The sequence below is a fragment of the Solanum lycopersicum genome, chromosome 4 (assembly GCF_036512215.1).
Source record: "Solanum lycopersicum chromosome 4, SLM_r2.1".
Lineage (NCBI taxonomy): Eukaryota > Viridiplantae > Streptophyta > Magnoliopsida > Solanales > Solanaceae > Solanum > Solanum lycopersicum.
Genome location: NC_090803.1, coordinates 64,607,312 through 64,621,930, shown reverse-complemented (window position 1 = coordinate 64,621,930; position 14,619 = coordinate 64,607,312). Strand labels below are relative to the sequence as shown.

At 35.3% G+C, this 14,619-nt stretch overlaps 1 protein-coding gene across 1 annotated transcript; it reads left to right on the top strand.

Annotated features, from left to right (window-relative positions):
* Positions 1–534: 534 nt before the first annotated feature.
* On the top strand, positions 535–10,853 carry LOC101254688 (uncharacterized). Its single transcript, XM_010321998.4, has 9 exons — positions 535–1,180; positions 1,971–2,130; positions 2,229–2,290; positions 3,329–3,423; positions 5,062–5,175; positions 6,411–6,476; positions 8,029–8,126; positions 8,466–8,905; positions 9,297–10,853. Exons 1-9 carry the CDS (start codon positions 778–780, stop codon positions 10,589–10,591), a joined length of 2,733 nt encoding a protein of 910 aa, XP_010320300.1. The 5' UTR covers positions 535–777; the 3' UTR covers positions 10,592–10,853.
* The last annotated feature ends 3,766 nt before the right edge of the window (positions 10,854–14,619 follow it).

Genomic DNA, 14,619 nt, shown 5'->3' with positions numbered 1-14,619 from the left:
AAATAGCCCACTTGTTTTCCTAGATTTTCCAGGAAAAACAATTTCCATTATCAAAGTATCAAACACATCTAAAATATTCTCTCTCACGCATATATTAGTTATCCACTTTCCTCTTTACACACTCCTAAAGAAACTATTATGATTATATAAATAGAATCTTTCCATATCTAATTTTTTCTGTCTTTCTCGCTTTATAAAAATACATATTATATGATTGATCTTTTGTATATGCATACCAAAACAAAAACAAATTATACAACTGCTTTCTTTTGTATATGTATAACGAAATATATATATATATATATATATATATATATATATATATATATATATATATAATACAATCATGCGAACTATAGTTATAATATACAAATATAATTTTTATATTTACTATATGTGAAAATTGCTCTATAAAAAACTATATTTTACTCTCAGATTAATTACATATTTTCCAAAAACAGTTTTAAGACAGACTATATGTGAGTAATTAGTATGGGTATTATAGTTAAATACTTAAATATTCATATTTTATTTAAATTATGTAAAGTTGAAATGAAAAGTGAATAAGTAAAAATTAAAAAAAAAAGAAGAAAAGAGTAAGGGCCTGGGGAAGCCGAGCAATTTCCATATTTTGGTCTCCAATCCAGTTCGACCGTCGACGGCACTGAAGTAGAAAACCTCTGATCGCCTCTGTGATTTTGGCCGTTCACTTTCCTCAGGCGAAGTCAATAGTACGCCGCAGAATTCTCCGACTATCTATAAGTTATTGCTGAAGCTATGTCGAATCGTTATAGTAACCAAAACAGGAACGAAAAAACTCAGAAGAAGTTTGTTCCAAAGAAGGAAATGCAAGCTTCTCAAACCCTAGCGAATTCCTTCAGGCAATCAGTTTCTATCAAATCTGAAGGAAGTACCAACGCCGATAACTCCAGTAGTGCCGGTTCTTCTGCTGGAGAGGTCAAGAGTAGGGTTAGGATGGGAGAAAGTGGCGCCTGGGTTCCCGCTGCTATTCCTAGTGGAAAGTTCGTGGATTATTTGCCTCAGGATGAGGCTGTAGCAGCTGGGCTTGGAGCCGATGAGGGTGCATTGGATCCTGTGGAATCGCAGCGTGTGGTGGATGTTTTGAACAGGGAGTTGTTTAGGTTACTGAAGATGAATGCAAGAGACTTCTGGCGGGAAGGTAATGTTTTTTTCTATAGCTTTTGTGAAATCTGGTTTTGAAGATTTTCATTTGAAATTAGTAATTATGATTTGTATGATTTGATTAAAGTATAAAGGTAGGTAATGGTAGCCTTCTAATTTTCTGTATTGAAGAAAGATAAATGATTATGATGCTTTATGCTTGTCTGCATTTGGAGAAGAGGTGCAATACGCCATATATAGTGAAGCAAACTTTTCATACAGCATTTCTGAGCAGTACTAATGCTATCTCTATTATATATAGTGAGGCAAATTTTTTTATACAGCATCAGAAGCAAGCAGTAAAAGCTAGTGAGTAAACAGTCGCATACAAAAGGTCAATCATAAGATGGTTATAAGTTGCTCAGGATGTTTATTTTATGCTAGAAAATGTAGGGTTTCCCTAGAAACGCCCTCCTTTTCCATTATTTTGCATTAGCTGCTAAAGACTAGAAACCTATATCCCACAATTAACGTGTAGGGATCAAAATGCCAGGCCAGGGTGAAAGAGAATCTTCTTTTGGTGAAAAAAGAAATTCAGCTGCGCATAATCCTTGAATCAGCAGCGATGAGAAATATTTCATTTGTCTTGCATCGCGATAAGACGACAAGTTTTATTTATTTTATTTGTTTGGGTAACTAAATGATACAAAATTTGATCTGCTTAAAACCAACACCCAAAAATGGTGCTATTTGAGTGGCAAATGTGCATTGGTTTGGATTGTTTGTTGGTTTGTATATTGTGTTGCTGTACATTTAAACCAGTCTCTCCTGATTTCGGTGTCTACCAGTGGCCAGCGACAGCTCCCTTCACTCTTTTCTTGAAAGCTTTCTGAAGTTCAGGAGTAGGTGGTATGATTTTCCATATCGAGGAGCCAGGGGTATAGTCGCTGGGGTCGTCGTTGGTGAGTTCGAGCTCTGCAGGCGTATCTTTATGGTCTTGTATCGCATGTGAGTCACTTTAATTTCAAAGCACTTGATTCATCAAGTCGCATCCCTTATGCTGTGCCTTTTGATTTAAACAGTTCTTTTATGTAATCCAATTTTAGATCGTCAAATCGGGACCCTGGAGCTAAGACTGCTGATAGTCTTACTCAGAAAGATCACGAAGGTGTGTGTCTGTCCCTGACTCGTTGCAGTTATTACTACCTCTGTATTCTTCAAATAATTTCTTGGTATTGTGGAGGTCAAATTTTGAAAGTTTTATTCAAGTTGCAACCCTGACGTGTACTTTTGTAATGAACTATGCAAGTTAAATGTTTTATGCACTTCCTTTCCTCATATTATGCCTAGTCTCATCACAATCATGATCAGGAAGATCATGAACTTAGAAAATGGCAATACTACCTCTGAAATCTCAGGTAGAAGCATAGTTTAGTTTCTATTACCTTGTGTAGTAGAAAACTTATATAGTAATTTTAATAATAGTGCTTACTAAAATGTCAAAAATAGTAAATAAACACAAGTCAATTAATCTAATTTAATTTCGGAATGATAGAACTCCACGAAATTTCTTTTAATTAGTAAGGGAAAAGTTTTTATCTCTTGAAATTAAATCAATAGTTAGATAGCAAATTCCAACCAAAAACTGTGGATTGTTATTGTAATTTTAGATGCTATATTCCATGGCTTCAAAAACTTCACACTTTGATCTACTTTTTTTACGCTTTTATTAACACGATTAGAATTGAATTTAATTAATCAAATTAAAAAATGAAGTTATAAAATGTCACTTTTCCCTAACATCCCACTGACCAACAACAAATATGATGTCAATTGTTCTATACTTAAAATTTTTCAAACCATTGATAATTTAATTCGTTTTTTAATAATGCACAAATTCCTTTTTTTAATAAAACCGCCGCAAGGCACTGATTTTCCATCTGTTTACAAGGCGCATGGAATTGGAATTCTACGCCTTGCGGCGGCTGCCCTAATTCAAACATTGTTTGATTCTCCGTCAGGAAGTTGCCCTTTTGGTTCTATAATTAATTTTGTTGCTCTTTTGGAATTTTTGAAAAATTTTCTTACCCTTTTGGCTCCGGACTCTTGAATAATATGCATTGTAAAAGGCCTGATGATGTATTTCTCGCTAATTATCTTTGGAAATTGTATTCGAGTGCACAATGTTCACTAATTGCACTTGTAGCCCTTTTGCAGGAGAAGAAGTTGCTTGATTTACCGAAGTTGTTAGACATATGTGCCATATATGGTCATGAAAATGAAGATCTGACAAGAATATTGGTATTATTAACTGAACTGCCTTGTCGTTGAACTATTCATGATATGTTTATTGTTCTTTGGTTTTGGTTTAATCTTGTGTCATAAGATACACATCCTGATGGTGAGCCATCATATCTGACCTATTAATCTGCTTCTTGTGGTAGGGAGAAGTAGTATTTCTGTTCGGAACCTTTACCCTTTCCTTGGATCCTTCTGGTATCTCCCTTTTGTCACTAAAATTTTGAATCTAAAAGGATACGAAATCTAGAATCTTAATGGTATCACCTGCTAATTGATAGAAGCACTAACTTTCAACTTCAGAAGTTTCATCAGCAAATTGGCGTTGAACTCCGAATTCAACATTTCAGGCACACTCTAATTTATAAACATCTGAGGAATAACTTCCGTAGTTGTTTTCTTGTTTTCTGTAGTGGTTCGTAAAATTGAAGGGGGTGGAGGAAACAAACATTCAAACAGAGTATCAAAATCGCCTTTAGATCCATGTCACATTGCAGTTTTATCTCTTGTCTAGCTAAGAGTAAGCTTCACAAGAAGTAAAGAACCGCTTAAGCTTCACAAGAAGTAAAGAACCACTATTATATGACAAGAAAATCTAGAAACCATCCATGTTAAAATGTAAAACTCTCTGCTTAGATGCTTTTACAAGAAAATCTCCTATCTATGAGTAGTTTATCCTAACGTATTAAAATATAAAGAACTTGTGGCACTTCTTATTTAAAATAATTTTTGTCTGGGATGAGTTTAAATAGAGCAACTTGGTCAATGAGGATTCATGCCGATTCCAACTTGTTAACAATTGAGGCATAGACGCATAGTTGTTGTGTAGATGCTTTTTTACAAGTTTAAGGGATGAAATCACATGTCAGTGGGGCACATACTTTGCATGATGATCTATTGAAGGATGGATTAAAAATGTCTAGACGATGTTCAAATTATGATAATTAGGTACATTACTACGTCTTCTGCATATCCCTGAAATGTTTCCTGTGGATTAAATGTCAAGACCATTTTCCTTGGGCTCATGACTTGGCCTCCTGACCCTAGAAGAGATGTAGTAGAGAGTTTTAAGCACCGCCTACTAGAAAATTCAATTTTTGTCTGCGGTTCAATGTCAACTGCACCGCCCGCTGCTTCACAGTACCCCCCTTAAGCCTCAAATCTGACTAGTGCTCTGTGGTCATGGACATAACAGCAAATGGGAATCATTGGTCTCTTGTCACTAAATTCTATTACAAGAAACAACTGCGGCAAAAGAAAATTGCATTCAGATGAACCGTTAACATTTTTTTTTTTTTGGGTTCAAAAAGGATTTGAGTAATGAATTTGAATAAGTGATAGATCTAATAGGATCTTGCTTAGATTAGAAGGTACGGATTTTTGCTTGTGATTTGTAAGTACTTTGGCAGCACCTCCTTTGTTGCTATGTTAATAATACAGTTACTACTTCTCGGAAGAAGGAAAAAAACTGTTCAAGAAACAATTTTTTTTTGCCCTGATAAGCCAGTGCTTCTTATTGTCATTTCTGCTTTGTGTTTGCTTTACCTGCTTCATCCAAGTTTGTTCTTCTCTTTTTATAAAGGATGCTAATGGATATTCAGATTCCTGTTGCTGACTCCTGTCTTTATATATGTTGTTCAGGTCGTCAATGCCATAAAGTCACAGCCATGGATCCATGATGATCTTTCATCTGTTATTACACACTTTCTTAGCATTGTGCAGACTATGTATGAGAGGTGTAGCTCATCGTTAGAGGTATTCTTTTTTTAATGGACTGTACTCTTAATTTTATCTTAACATTTTCTTTTTTAAAAAAGTCTTTACACAGGGATTTCGTGGAAAGGGTAAAGGGGGCAGTTGGAATCACACCCACATCTATTATGTTAGACAATTAATTACTACTAGACAATCCATTTAAGGTGTCAATGGATTATCCAACGAAAGGGGGCAGTTGGAATCACACCCACATTTATTGTGTTGGACAATTCACTAAATTAGCACTAGACAATCCATTTAAGGTGTCAATGGGTTATTAAACACTGATTTATGCATTGTTTTCTTATTGAAATTTGAAATATTAGGTGTTCCTTGCTCTTCTTTTCTACTTTGCATGTTCATGTACTTCCTTTGCCAGTGCGGTTTCTAATTGTATATATCACACATGCTTTTGTATAGAGTATGCACTTCTTTTGTTAACAAGAAAGTTGCATCTCATTCATTTGTCCAGAAGGCGTGAGAGTATAAGTTCAAGGTTTCCCTCTTGTCGTTTTGAGCTACAGCTCTGTGGAAGGTTGAAAGATTGCAGAACACACATACATGGCATTTTTAGATCTCAGCAACTTGTCATCTTCATTGATTTTAAGACGCCAAAAGCAACTCATAAATATAGCATGTGATTTACTTAGATAAGGAATATTTTCATTTTACTTAATGGGAAAAGTATGCTCTTTTTATTGATGAAGTAATAGTTATATTGCATTCGGAAAAGTATATTCTTGAATAGGCAATATCTTTTGGGGTCTATGATGAGCACCTCAACATGGTATCAGTTTAGTAATAAGTCTTTGTTCAAATCTAATCGTCACCCATTATCAGGAAGAAATTTCACATACTTGATCGATCCAAAAAAATAAAGCTTGCATGTAAGGGGCGTGTGGAAGACATGATTATTTGAATAATGTACTCTCTCTAAAAGCTTAAGCTTTTAAATGAGATGGTCACACATTTTCAACGAAGTGCTTATGTGTTATCTTTGGATGTTTATGGAGTGGTCTACTTGTAGAGAAATGATAAATAGTTTGTCGTTGCTTAGTATATGTATTTGATTTACGACCATCCTTCTAGTTTTATGAACAGCTTGACCCAATCTAGATGTAGGTTGATATACATACTCTTAAATGTGGGTTTTCATAAGGATGTTTGCATTTGCAAAAGAGTTCTTGCAAAGGGTTATCCAAATTCATAAAGGATTAACTATTATCCGGCTGCAGGTTTTATTTTCCTCCAGTCACTTTCAAGATCATGGGCATAGTCGACTTCAAACAGACTATCTAGAGGTGAGTTTATTACCTGATGAGCAGTAAAATAGTTCATGTATGTGTGTGTAATGTATATCATCATATCATATTCATATATTATATTGAAAGTGGGAAGCTTCCAACTTCAAAGTTGGATTACCATTTTACCATTCTAAATAAAATATCTAATTATTAAATATTAAATAATATCATATATATACATATATATATTACTAAATACTTAAAGTGGGAAGGTGTTAAGTCCAAAATTGAATCAACTTTAAAATGAGAAAGACATTAAGAAAAGATGATAATGAATAGATCATGGTTTCAAAACCCTTCAATTCTAAAATTAAATTTTGAACTCTTTATCTTTTCATTTTCTCTTATGAATTAAGAAAAACTTTGGTCTTGCAAACTTATAAATTCAGATATTGGACAATATGAGATTTTTATTTTTTGAAACTGATGATATGAGATAAATCATTAAGATACAGTAGTGTTCAATTGTTGTTTCAAACTTTCTTTTATTTGATTCCTTCTTCTAAGTTGCTCGGACTCTTTACTTTTGGTGCAGCACCCACTTTGACACGACGTGGGTGTGTGGGGGGGGATCCGTGTCCGATTTGGTCAACGGATTTTGGGTACTTTGCCAAAACCGATGGGAATGTTTGGACAAATTTAATGATTCCTATAATCAATACAAAAGCTAAAGTGAAATTAGAGAAAATGGAATATCTTTTATGTAAAAATTTCTATGTCACTCCTTTTATTTAATCTCCTTCCATATTTCTCCTCAAGTTCTCTATTTAATATCTTATAATTTAGATTTTATAACTCTATTCTTCAGATATTTTGATTATTTTTAGGCAAATTTTCCTGCACCCATATCCGTGCATGGATCCATAACGCCGAGCTTAAAAATTAGATCATAAAGAATCCGGCCTCTAGATCCGCACCCGCTGCACCCGAGCAACTTAGTCCTTCTTCATCTATGTATTATCACATTTAATTATATTTATGTTTTTCATTTTTATCCTCTCTCAAATTTCATGACATCATTATTGCATGACAAAATATAATTATGATTATATGTGAGAAGTCTGATGATTCATTATATTTGTTTAGTAAGAATCTCTTCTTTCTTTACAACAATTTTTAGATTGCATAATATCAATTTCTAAACTCTGAAATTTATTGATTATGTGGAAGATGTGATGAATACATTATTGTTTCGGACAAACGTGCAACACATGTTCCCAAAGACGTGTGTGTGTGTGTGTGTATATATATATATCTCTATGCGTGTGTTAGCCCAAACAAGATGTCCAAATTAGAACATTCAGGCCCAAACTGATAACTATTCATACCAAAAGGAATATATACATTGATAAGTTGTGAAAAGTTTAACCATAAATAGTCCCTTAACCAGCCCACAAATAAGTGGAAGATTCGTTGAACTGTGAAATGTTACCCTGCCATAATGTGATGTGCTTCCAATGCCAATAAAATGTAACCCATTCAATTCTTGTCAGTAGTGTGTGAAATTTGTTATTTCTTACTGTACGAAGCTTCATACTTGCGCCTTCAGGTGATGGATTTCTTAAATGATGCTGTGGTATCTATGGATGCGTTTGTCAATGCGTATAAGCAAGCATCCATCTACTTCTGCTGTCCTGTTGAAATGAGGTACTAACCTTTTGGTTGTTCTGTTGCATCAGTATGTGTAGTGTGTTGATTTACCAATGTATTACTAGGATAAGCACTTAGAATCTCAATGTCTTGCTCCAAAATATGGAACTCATTGTATTGCAGAGTATCATTGACTCTTCATTTATCTGTCTCTGATAATTTGCAACTTATTTGTTATTTCACGCTTTCCATGCTTAAACCTTGTGAGCTGCACTTTTATTATTGCGAATTTGGGTAATTTGTGTTCTCATTACCTGCCTATGGATTAATACTTTTGTGCTTATTTGAGGTAGGCACAACAAAGTTCATATTCGTTAGCGTCTTTTCTCTGTGCAGTCATGGAAATGAGGAGGTTCTTACTACCCTTGCAAGATTGCATAATTCATTGCTTCCCTCTTTGCGTCGGGGCTTCCACATAATTTTAACCTCCGGAGAGAAAAGTTTGACGGAGTCATCTGATGAAATGCGCTCAAATGTTTTTGTCAGTCTCAAAATGTTATCTACAAGGATAGTAAATTTTGGTTGGAAGCTGCTATACTTGTGCTATCTAAGTGATGAGGCGTTTGTTGAAAGTTCTCCGCTTCCTGCTACCATGAAAATGTTCCCGACCAATGTGGAGGATCCTGCTATAAGAGCAGATATATTAGTGCAGTCAGTGAGGGATATCAGTGGAGATTACTTGCAGGCTCTAGAGGGCCATAGAAAAGGAACGTTTCTCCAAATCATTGAACAAAATTACAACATAATGAGCAGAATCGAGTTACTACGGAATACAGGTAATTAGCTGAAAATGATGCGTGGAGGACTTGTTTCTCAAAGTTTAAGGTGGTTATCATGCTATGGGTCATAGATTCCAAATGAGAGCATGCATGACAGAAAATGGAACATATGAAACTCTGTTTAGAGTGTGAATTAACATTTTCTGTGATTGAAGCTTTAGCAGAAAATGCCAGAGATATCTACATTCGTTCTCTCTTTATATGGCTTGTTAATATTTTGGTTGAGAAACTTAAGCCTCTCTTCTTTCTTTAATCCTTTTGAGAAACTTAAACCCCTCTTCTTTCTCAGTTTTACTCGTCTGATGTCCCACGTCTCTGCTTATTCTTCATTCCACTCATGCATGTTTGTGGTTTAAGATGATATCTGAACTGACTTAGTCTCATGCAGGGTGGATATCAATGGATGATGATCAATTCAAGTTTCTGTTGGGGATCACAATACACCCTGTAGAAGATAATATTGGAAGGGCAGCCCATCCGGCAGCCTCTGGAAAAGACAACCGACCCCAGGTTGATGAAGACGCTGCTATTGTGGAGTCAAAAATAAGTCAAATAAGAGACCTGTTCCCTGATTATGGAAAAGGTTTCTTAGCTGCTTGTCTTGAAGTATATAACCAGAATCCTGAAGAGGTTATTCAGAGGATTCTTGAGGGGACCCTTCATGAGGAGTTGCAGTCTTTGGACATCTCCTTGGAGAAATTACCACCACCCAAGTCTGATGTTGCATCCATGACCAGAAATGACAAAGGTAAAGGGAAACTAGTGGAATCTACACCAATTCCCCCTAGAAACATTGTGCCCGCAGCATCGCCTTACAAAGCTGTAGGCTCTTCTAATTCATCTATAGCTCCAGCTGGAAGATTTATCAGAAAAACAGCCAGTGAAGAGCCTGCTTCCTTGACACTTGACTCTAGAGATGCGAAGGATTTGGCAAAAACCCTTGCACTTTCATCACAGCTCGAGTATGAAGATGAGTATGATGACTCATTCGATGACCTAGGCCTAAGTATTGGTGATTCAGCATTTGAGGAAACTGAGAACCTCCAAGACAAGACAAACTTCAGCCGTGGGAGAAGTTCTGAAGCTGATAATGGTAGCTCAGCTTCCAACGCTTCTAAATGGGGATCAAGAAAGATGCCACAGTTTTATGTCAAAGACGGCAAGAACTATAGTTACAAAGTTGAGGGTGCTGTTGCAGTGGCTAATTACAATGAAGCTTCTTTAGTAAATCAAGCTCAAAAGGAGATGATACATGGGTTGGGACGAGGTGGTAATCTTCCTTTGGGTGCAGTTAAACGGCTGACCGAGCCAAACGAGGAGAAAGACGACGAGCCAGAATCAAATGAAATGGGCGGAAGGGGCAGAGGTCGAGGGTTCTACAGAGGAGGAAGAGGTGGGAGAAGAAGAGACTCAAACGAGGAGAAAGACATCGAGCCCGGATCAAATGAAATGGGTGGAAGAGGGGGAGGTCGAGGGTTCTTCAGAGGAGGGAGAGGTGGGAGAAGAGGGGGAGAGTCAAACGAGGAGAAAGACAATGAGCCGGAATCAGATGAGATGGATGGAAGCGGGGGAGGTCGAGGGTTCAGAGGAGGGAGAGGTGGGAGGAGAGGAGGGGGTAGATCAAATCATTACAGAAAGGATCAAGCCATGAAAAAACACTTTTCAGGTTTGACAGGCCATTGATATGGAAGCTTCCTTTACAAATTGTTGATAAGCCACCAGAAGAAAAAAAAGATATTACCTTTTAGTTACCTTACAGAGTTATTTCAGTTGGATTTTGTGTTCATCAAATATACTTTAGTATATACCATGGCTCAAAGTTTCTTTGGATTTTCCGATGTAGTAAAAAAGCAGGTATTCTTGAGATGAATATTTAATATAAATGATTATGTAAAACTATGGCGTTGAGGATTAATTGGAAATAATCTTTCTGCTCGGAAGATAAGGAGTAAGGTTTGCATGCAATTTACCCTATCAACACTCCCATTTTGTAGTGTTACATGAGAACAAAAAAAATCGTGTATTTCTAAAAGTTAGCTTGTAAATATGAAAATATGCATAAAATAAAACATAGAGATTATATTTTATGTTCTCTCAACTCATTATGAAGATCTTTAAAGTTTTTTCAGAAAATTTTCGTGGGTGCTCTATGACATCAAATTCATAGATTAATACATATGAAAAATCAAGAAAGTGTAATTTTTAAAACTTTGGTAGTAAAAACGAAATATGCGTGAAAAAATGGTGGATTTATATGTAATGCCCTCTTGACTCATTACAAATGTCCTCATAAAGTTTTTTTCTAAAAAGTATTGAGTACTCCAAGACGCCAAATTCATGTGCTAATACACACAAAAATTCAAAAAGTAGCATGATTTCTAAAAATTAGCTCGTAGATGCAAAAGTATGTGTTAAAAATTGTGGCACTTTACATAATGTCCCAACTCATTACGAAGTCCATAATGTTTTTTCAAAAAAAAAATCGAGTGACTTAAAGGCGTCAAATCCATGGCTAATATACACAAAAAGTCAAGAAAGTCGCATAAGTTCAAAAAGTTGGCTGGTAAATGCGAAAATAACGTTAAAATCAACAAAAAATATGTGTACCCCAAGACGCCAAATTCATAGGCTATAACACATGAAAATCCAAGAAAATAGCATAATTCTTAAAAGTTGGCTCGTAAATACGAAAAATATGCATGAAAAAAATGGTCGGACTATACGTAATACTCCACCAACTCATTACAGAGGTCATTATAATTTTTCTTAGAGTTTTTTTTAATGCCCTAAGACGCCAAATTCATTGGCTAATACACACACAAAAAAACCCACATAATTCCTAAAAGTTGGATCGTAAATACATGGGATAATGCACACAAAAAACCAAGAAAAACACATAATTTCTCAAAGTTGGATCGTAAATACAAAAATATGCGTGAAAAAATGGCGAAACTATATGTTATGCTCCCCTAATTCATTACAGAGGTTCTCATAAAAAAATTTAGATGTTCCAAGTTGTCAAACTCATATGCTATAATGCACACGAAAAGCAAAGAAAATTGTGTAATTGTTAAATATTGGCTCTTAAATGCGTAAATATATGTGATATAAATGGTAGAATTATACGTAATGATCTCCTAACTCATTACGAAGGTCCTCATAATATTGTTTTTTTAAAAAAATTCAGGTGCCCCAAGACACGAAATCATGGGCTAATATACACATGGAAAAATAAGAAAGTTGTGTCATTATCAAAAGTTGGCTTGCAAATACTAAAATATGCATAAAAATAGTGAACTATACGTAATATCTACAACCTCATTACGAAAGTCCTGATAAAGTTTCTTTTTTAAAAAAAAATCGAGTAGCACAAGGAACCAAATTCATAGTTAATGCAGATGAAAAATTTAAGAATATCACATACTTCCATGGATGAACCCTTTTAGTGGCAACTTGTACAGTATTAAGGTCACCACGAATAAGATCTTTTAATGACGATTTGTACCGTATAAGCAGCGACAAAAGTCGCCAAGAGAGAGACCTTTTAGTGGCGACTGAAGAAGTATTTACAGCAAAAGAAGATCGCCACCAAATAAGTACTTTTAGTGGCGACTTACAGCGGCGACAAAATTCGCCACAAATGAGACCTTTTAATGGCGAAGGATATAGTATTCGACAAAGATCGCCACGAATACAATCTCTTAGTGGCGGCGTGTACAATATTAGCAGCAACAGTTCGCCACGAATACAAACTTTTAATGGCAGCTTGTACAGTATTAGCAGCGACAGTGGCTGCCACGAATGAGTCCTCTTAAGGAGTATTAGCAGCAATAAAAGTCGTCACAAATAAGAAATTTTAGCGGCTACTTATGAAGCATTTACAACGACAAAGGTCGCCACGAACAAGTTTTAGTGACAGACTTCTATAGTTTTAGTGGCTATTTGTATATCATTAGCAGTGAAAAAGTCAATAATAGCATTAACTTAACTATAGTGGCGACATAGTTGTCACTACTAAGTATCTTTTAGTGGCAATTTTGAAAATAATAACTCTTTTTTGGAAGGAAATAATAACGAAAGTTGACATAAATAAAGACATTCATCCTAAAGTCTTAACGGACGATCATAAAAATTTTTATTATTTTGTTTCGAAAATTTCTGATCACCTGCGCTGGGGCTCTTTTGAACTTGAAAATGCGTCTGTTTTTCCCACAGGACGAACTGGTCCATTACTAAGGTCTTAACAGACGTTCATGAATAATTTCACTCGTTTTATTTCGAGAATTCTGAATCACGAAAATTCATGGACTATGACATGAAAATAAAAAAATCCCCGTTTACCTGCTTTGGGGCTTGTTTGAACTTGAAATTACGTCCATTTTTCTCGCGGGACAAACTGAATCCATTGCTAATGTCTTAACGGAAGTCCATGAAAAAATTTATGTCATTCGATTTTGGAAATTCCATATTACAAATAATTCATGGATTATAGCACACGAAAATAGGCAAAATCTGAATTTACCATTTTTGGGCTCGTTTGAATTTGAAAATGTGTTTGTTTCCCCGCAAGACAAACTTGGTTCATTGCTAAGATCTTAACGGATGTCCGTGAAAAAGTTTATCCATTTTGTTTCGAGAATTTTGGATCACAAAAAATCCATGGATTAACACACGAAAGTCAAAACAATCTTCATTTACCTGCTTTGGGGCTAGTTTGTACTTGAAAATGTGTATGTTTTCCGCGCGGGGCAAACTGGATCTATTGTTAAGGTCTTAACAGATGTCCATGAAAAATTGCAGCCATTTTATTTCAAGAATTTTGAATCATTAAAAATCCATGGACTATAGCACACGAAAGTTGATAAAATCTTCATTTACCTGTTTTAGGGCTCTTTTGAACTTGAAAATGCACTTGTTTTTCCTTCATGACAAACTAAGTAAATTGTTAAGGTCATAACGGACGTCTATGAAAATTTTAGCCATTTAGTATAGGAAATTCCTTTCACAAAAATGCATGGACTATAACACAGGAAAATCAACAAAATGTGTGTTTACTTGTTTTTGGGCTCGTTGAACTTGAAAATGTGAATGTTTACCCTATGGGACGAAGTGGGTCCATTACTAAGGTCTTGACGAACTTTCATGCAAAACTTCGGTCATTTTATTTCAAGAATTTCATATCACCAAAAATCCATGAACTATAACGCACGAAAATTAGTAAAATATGTGTTTACCTCATTTAGGGGTCTCGTTTGAACTTGAAAATACGCTTATTTTTCCTGCGGGAAGAACTGAGTTTATTTCTAAGGTCTTAATGGACGTCCATGAAATTTTTTAGCCATTTTGTTTCAGAAATTTTGAATCACAAATAATCCATGGACTATAGCACACAAAAAATTAGCAAAATCTGCGTTTACCTATTTTGGGGCTAGTTTGAACTTGAAAATATAGTCGTTTTTCCCGAGGAACTAACTTGTTCTATTTGTAAGGTCTTAACGGACGTCCATAAAAAATTTCAATTATTTATTTGGTATATTCTTAATCGCAAAAAATCCATAAATTATAACACACGAAAATAGGTAAATTTTGTATTTACCTGCTTTGGAGCTCTTGTGAACTTGAAAATGTTCCCATTTTCCCCGAGGGACGAAATGGGTCCATTTTTAAGGTTTTGGTGGACGTCCACGCAAAATTTCAACCATTTTGATTTG

What these genes read in the sequence shown, in the direction of transcription:
- LOC101254688 (XM_010321998.4), top strand. Translation starts at nt 778, where the DNA reads ATGTCGAATCGTTATAGTAACCAAAACAGGAACGAAAAAACTCAGAAG. An exon ending in AAGAGACTTCTGGCGGGAAG is followed by an intron (nt 1,181 to 1,970) that starts GTAATGTTTTTT and finishes GGTGTCTACCAG; the next exon opens with TGGCCAGCGACAGCTCCCTT. An exon ending in TTTATGGTCTTGTATCGCAT is followed by an intron (nt 2,131 to 2,228) that starts GTGAGTCACTTT and finishes ATCCAATTTTAG; the next exon opens with ATCGTCAAATCGGGACCCTG.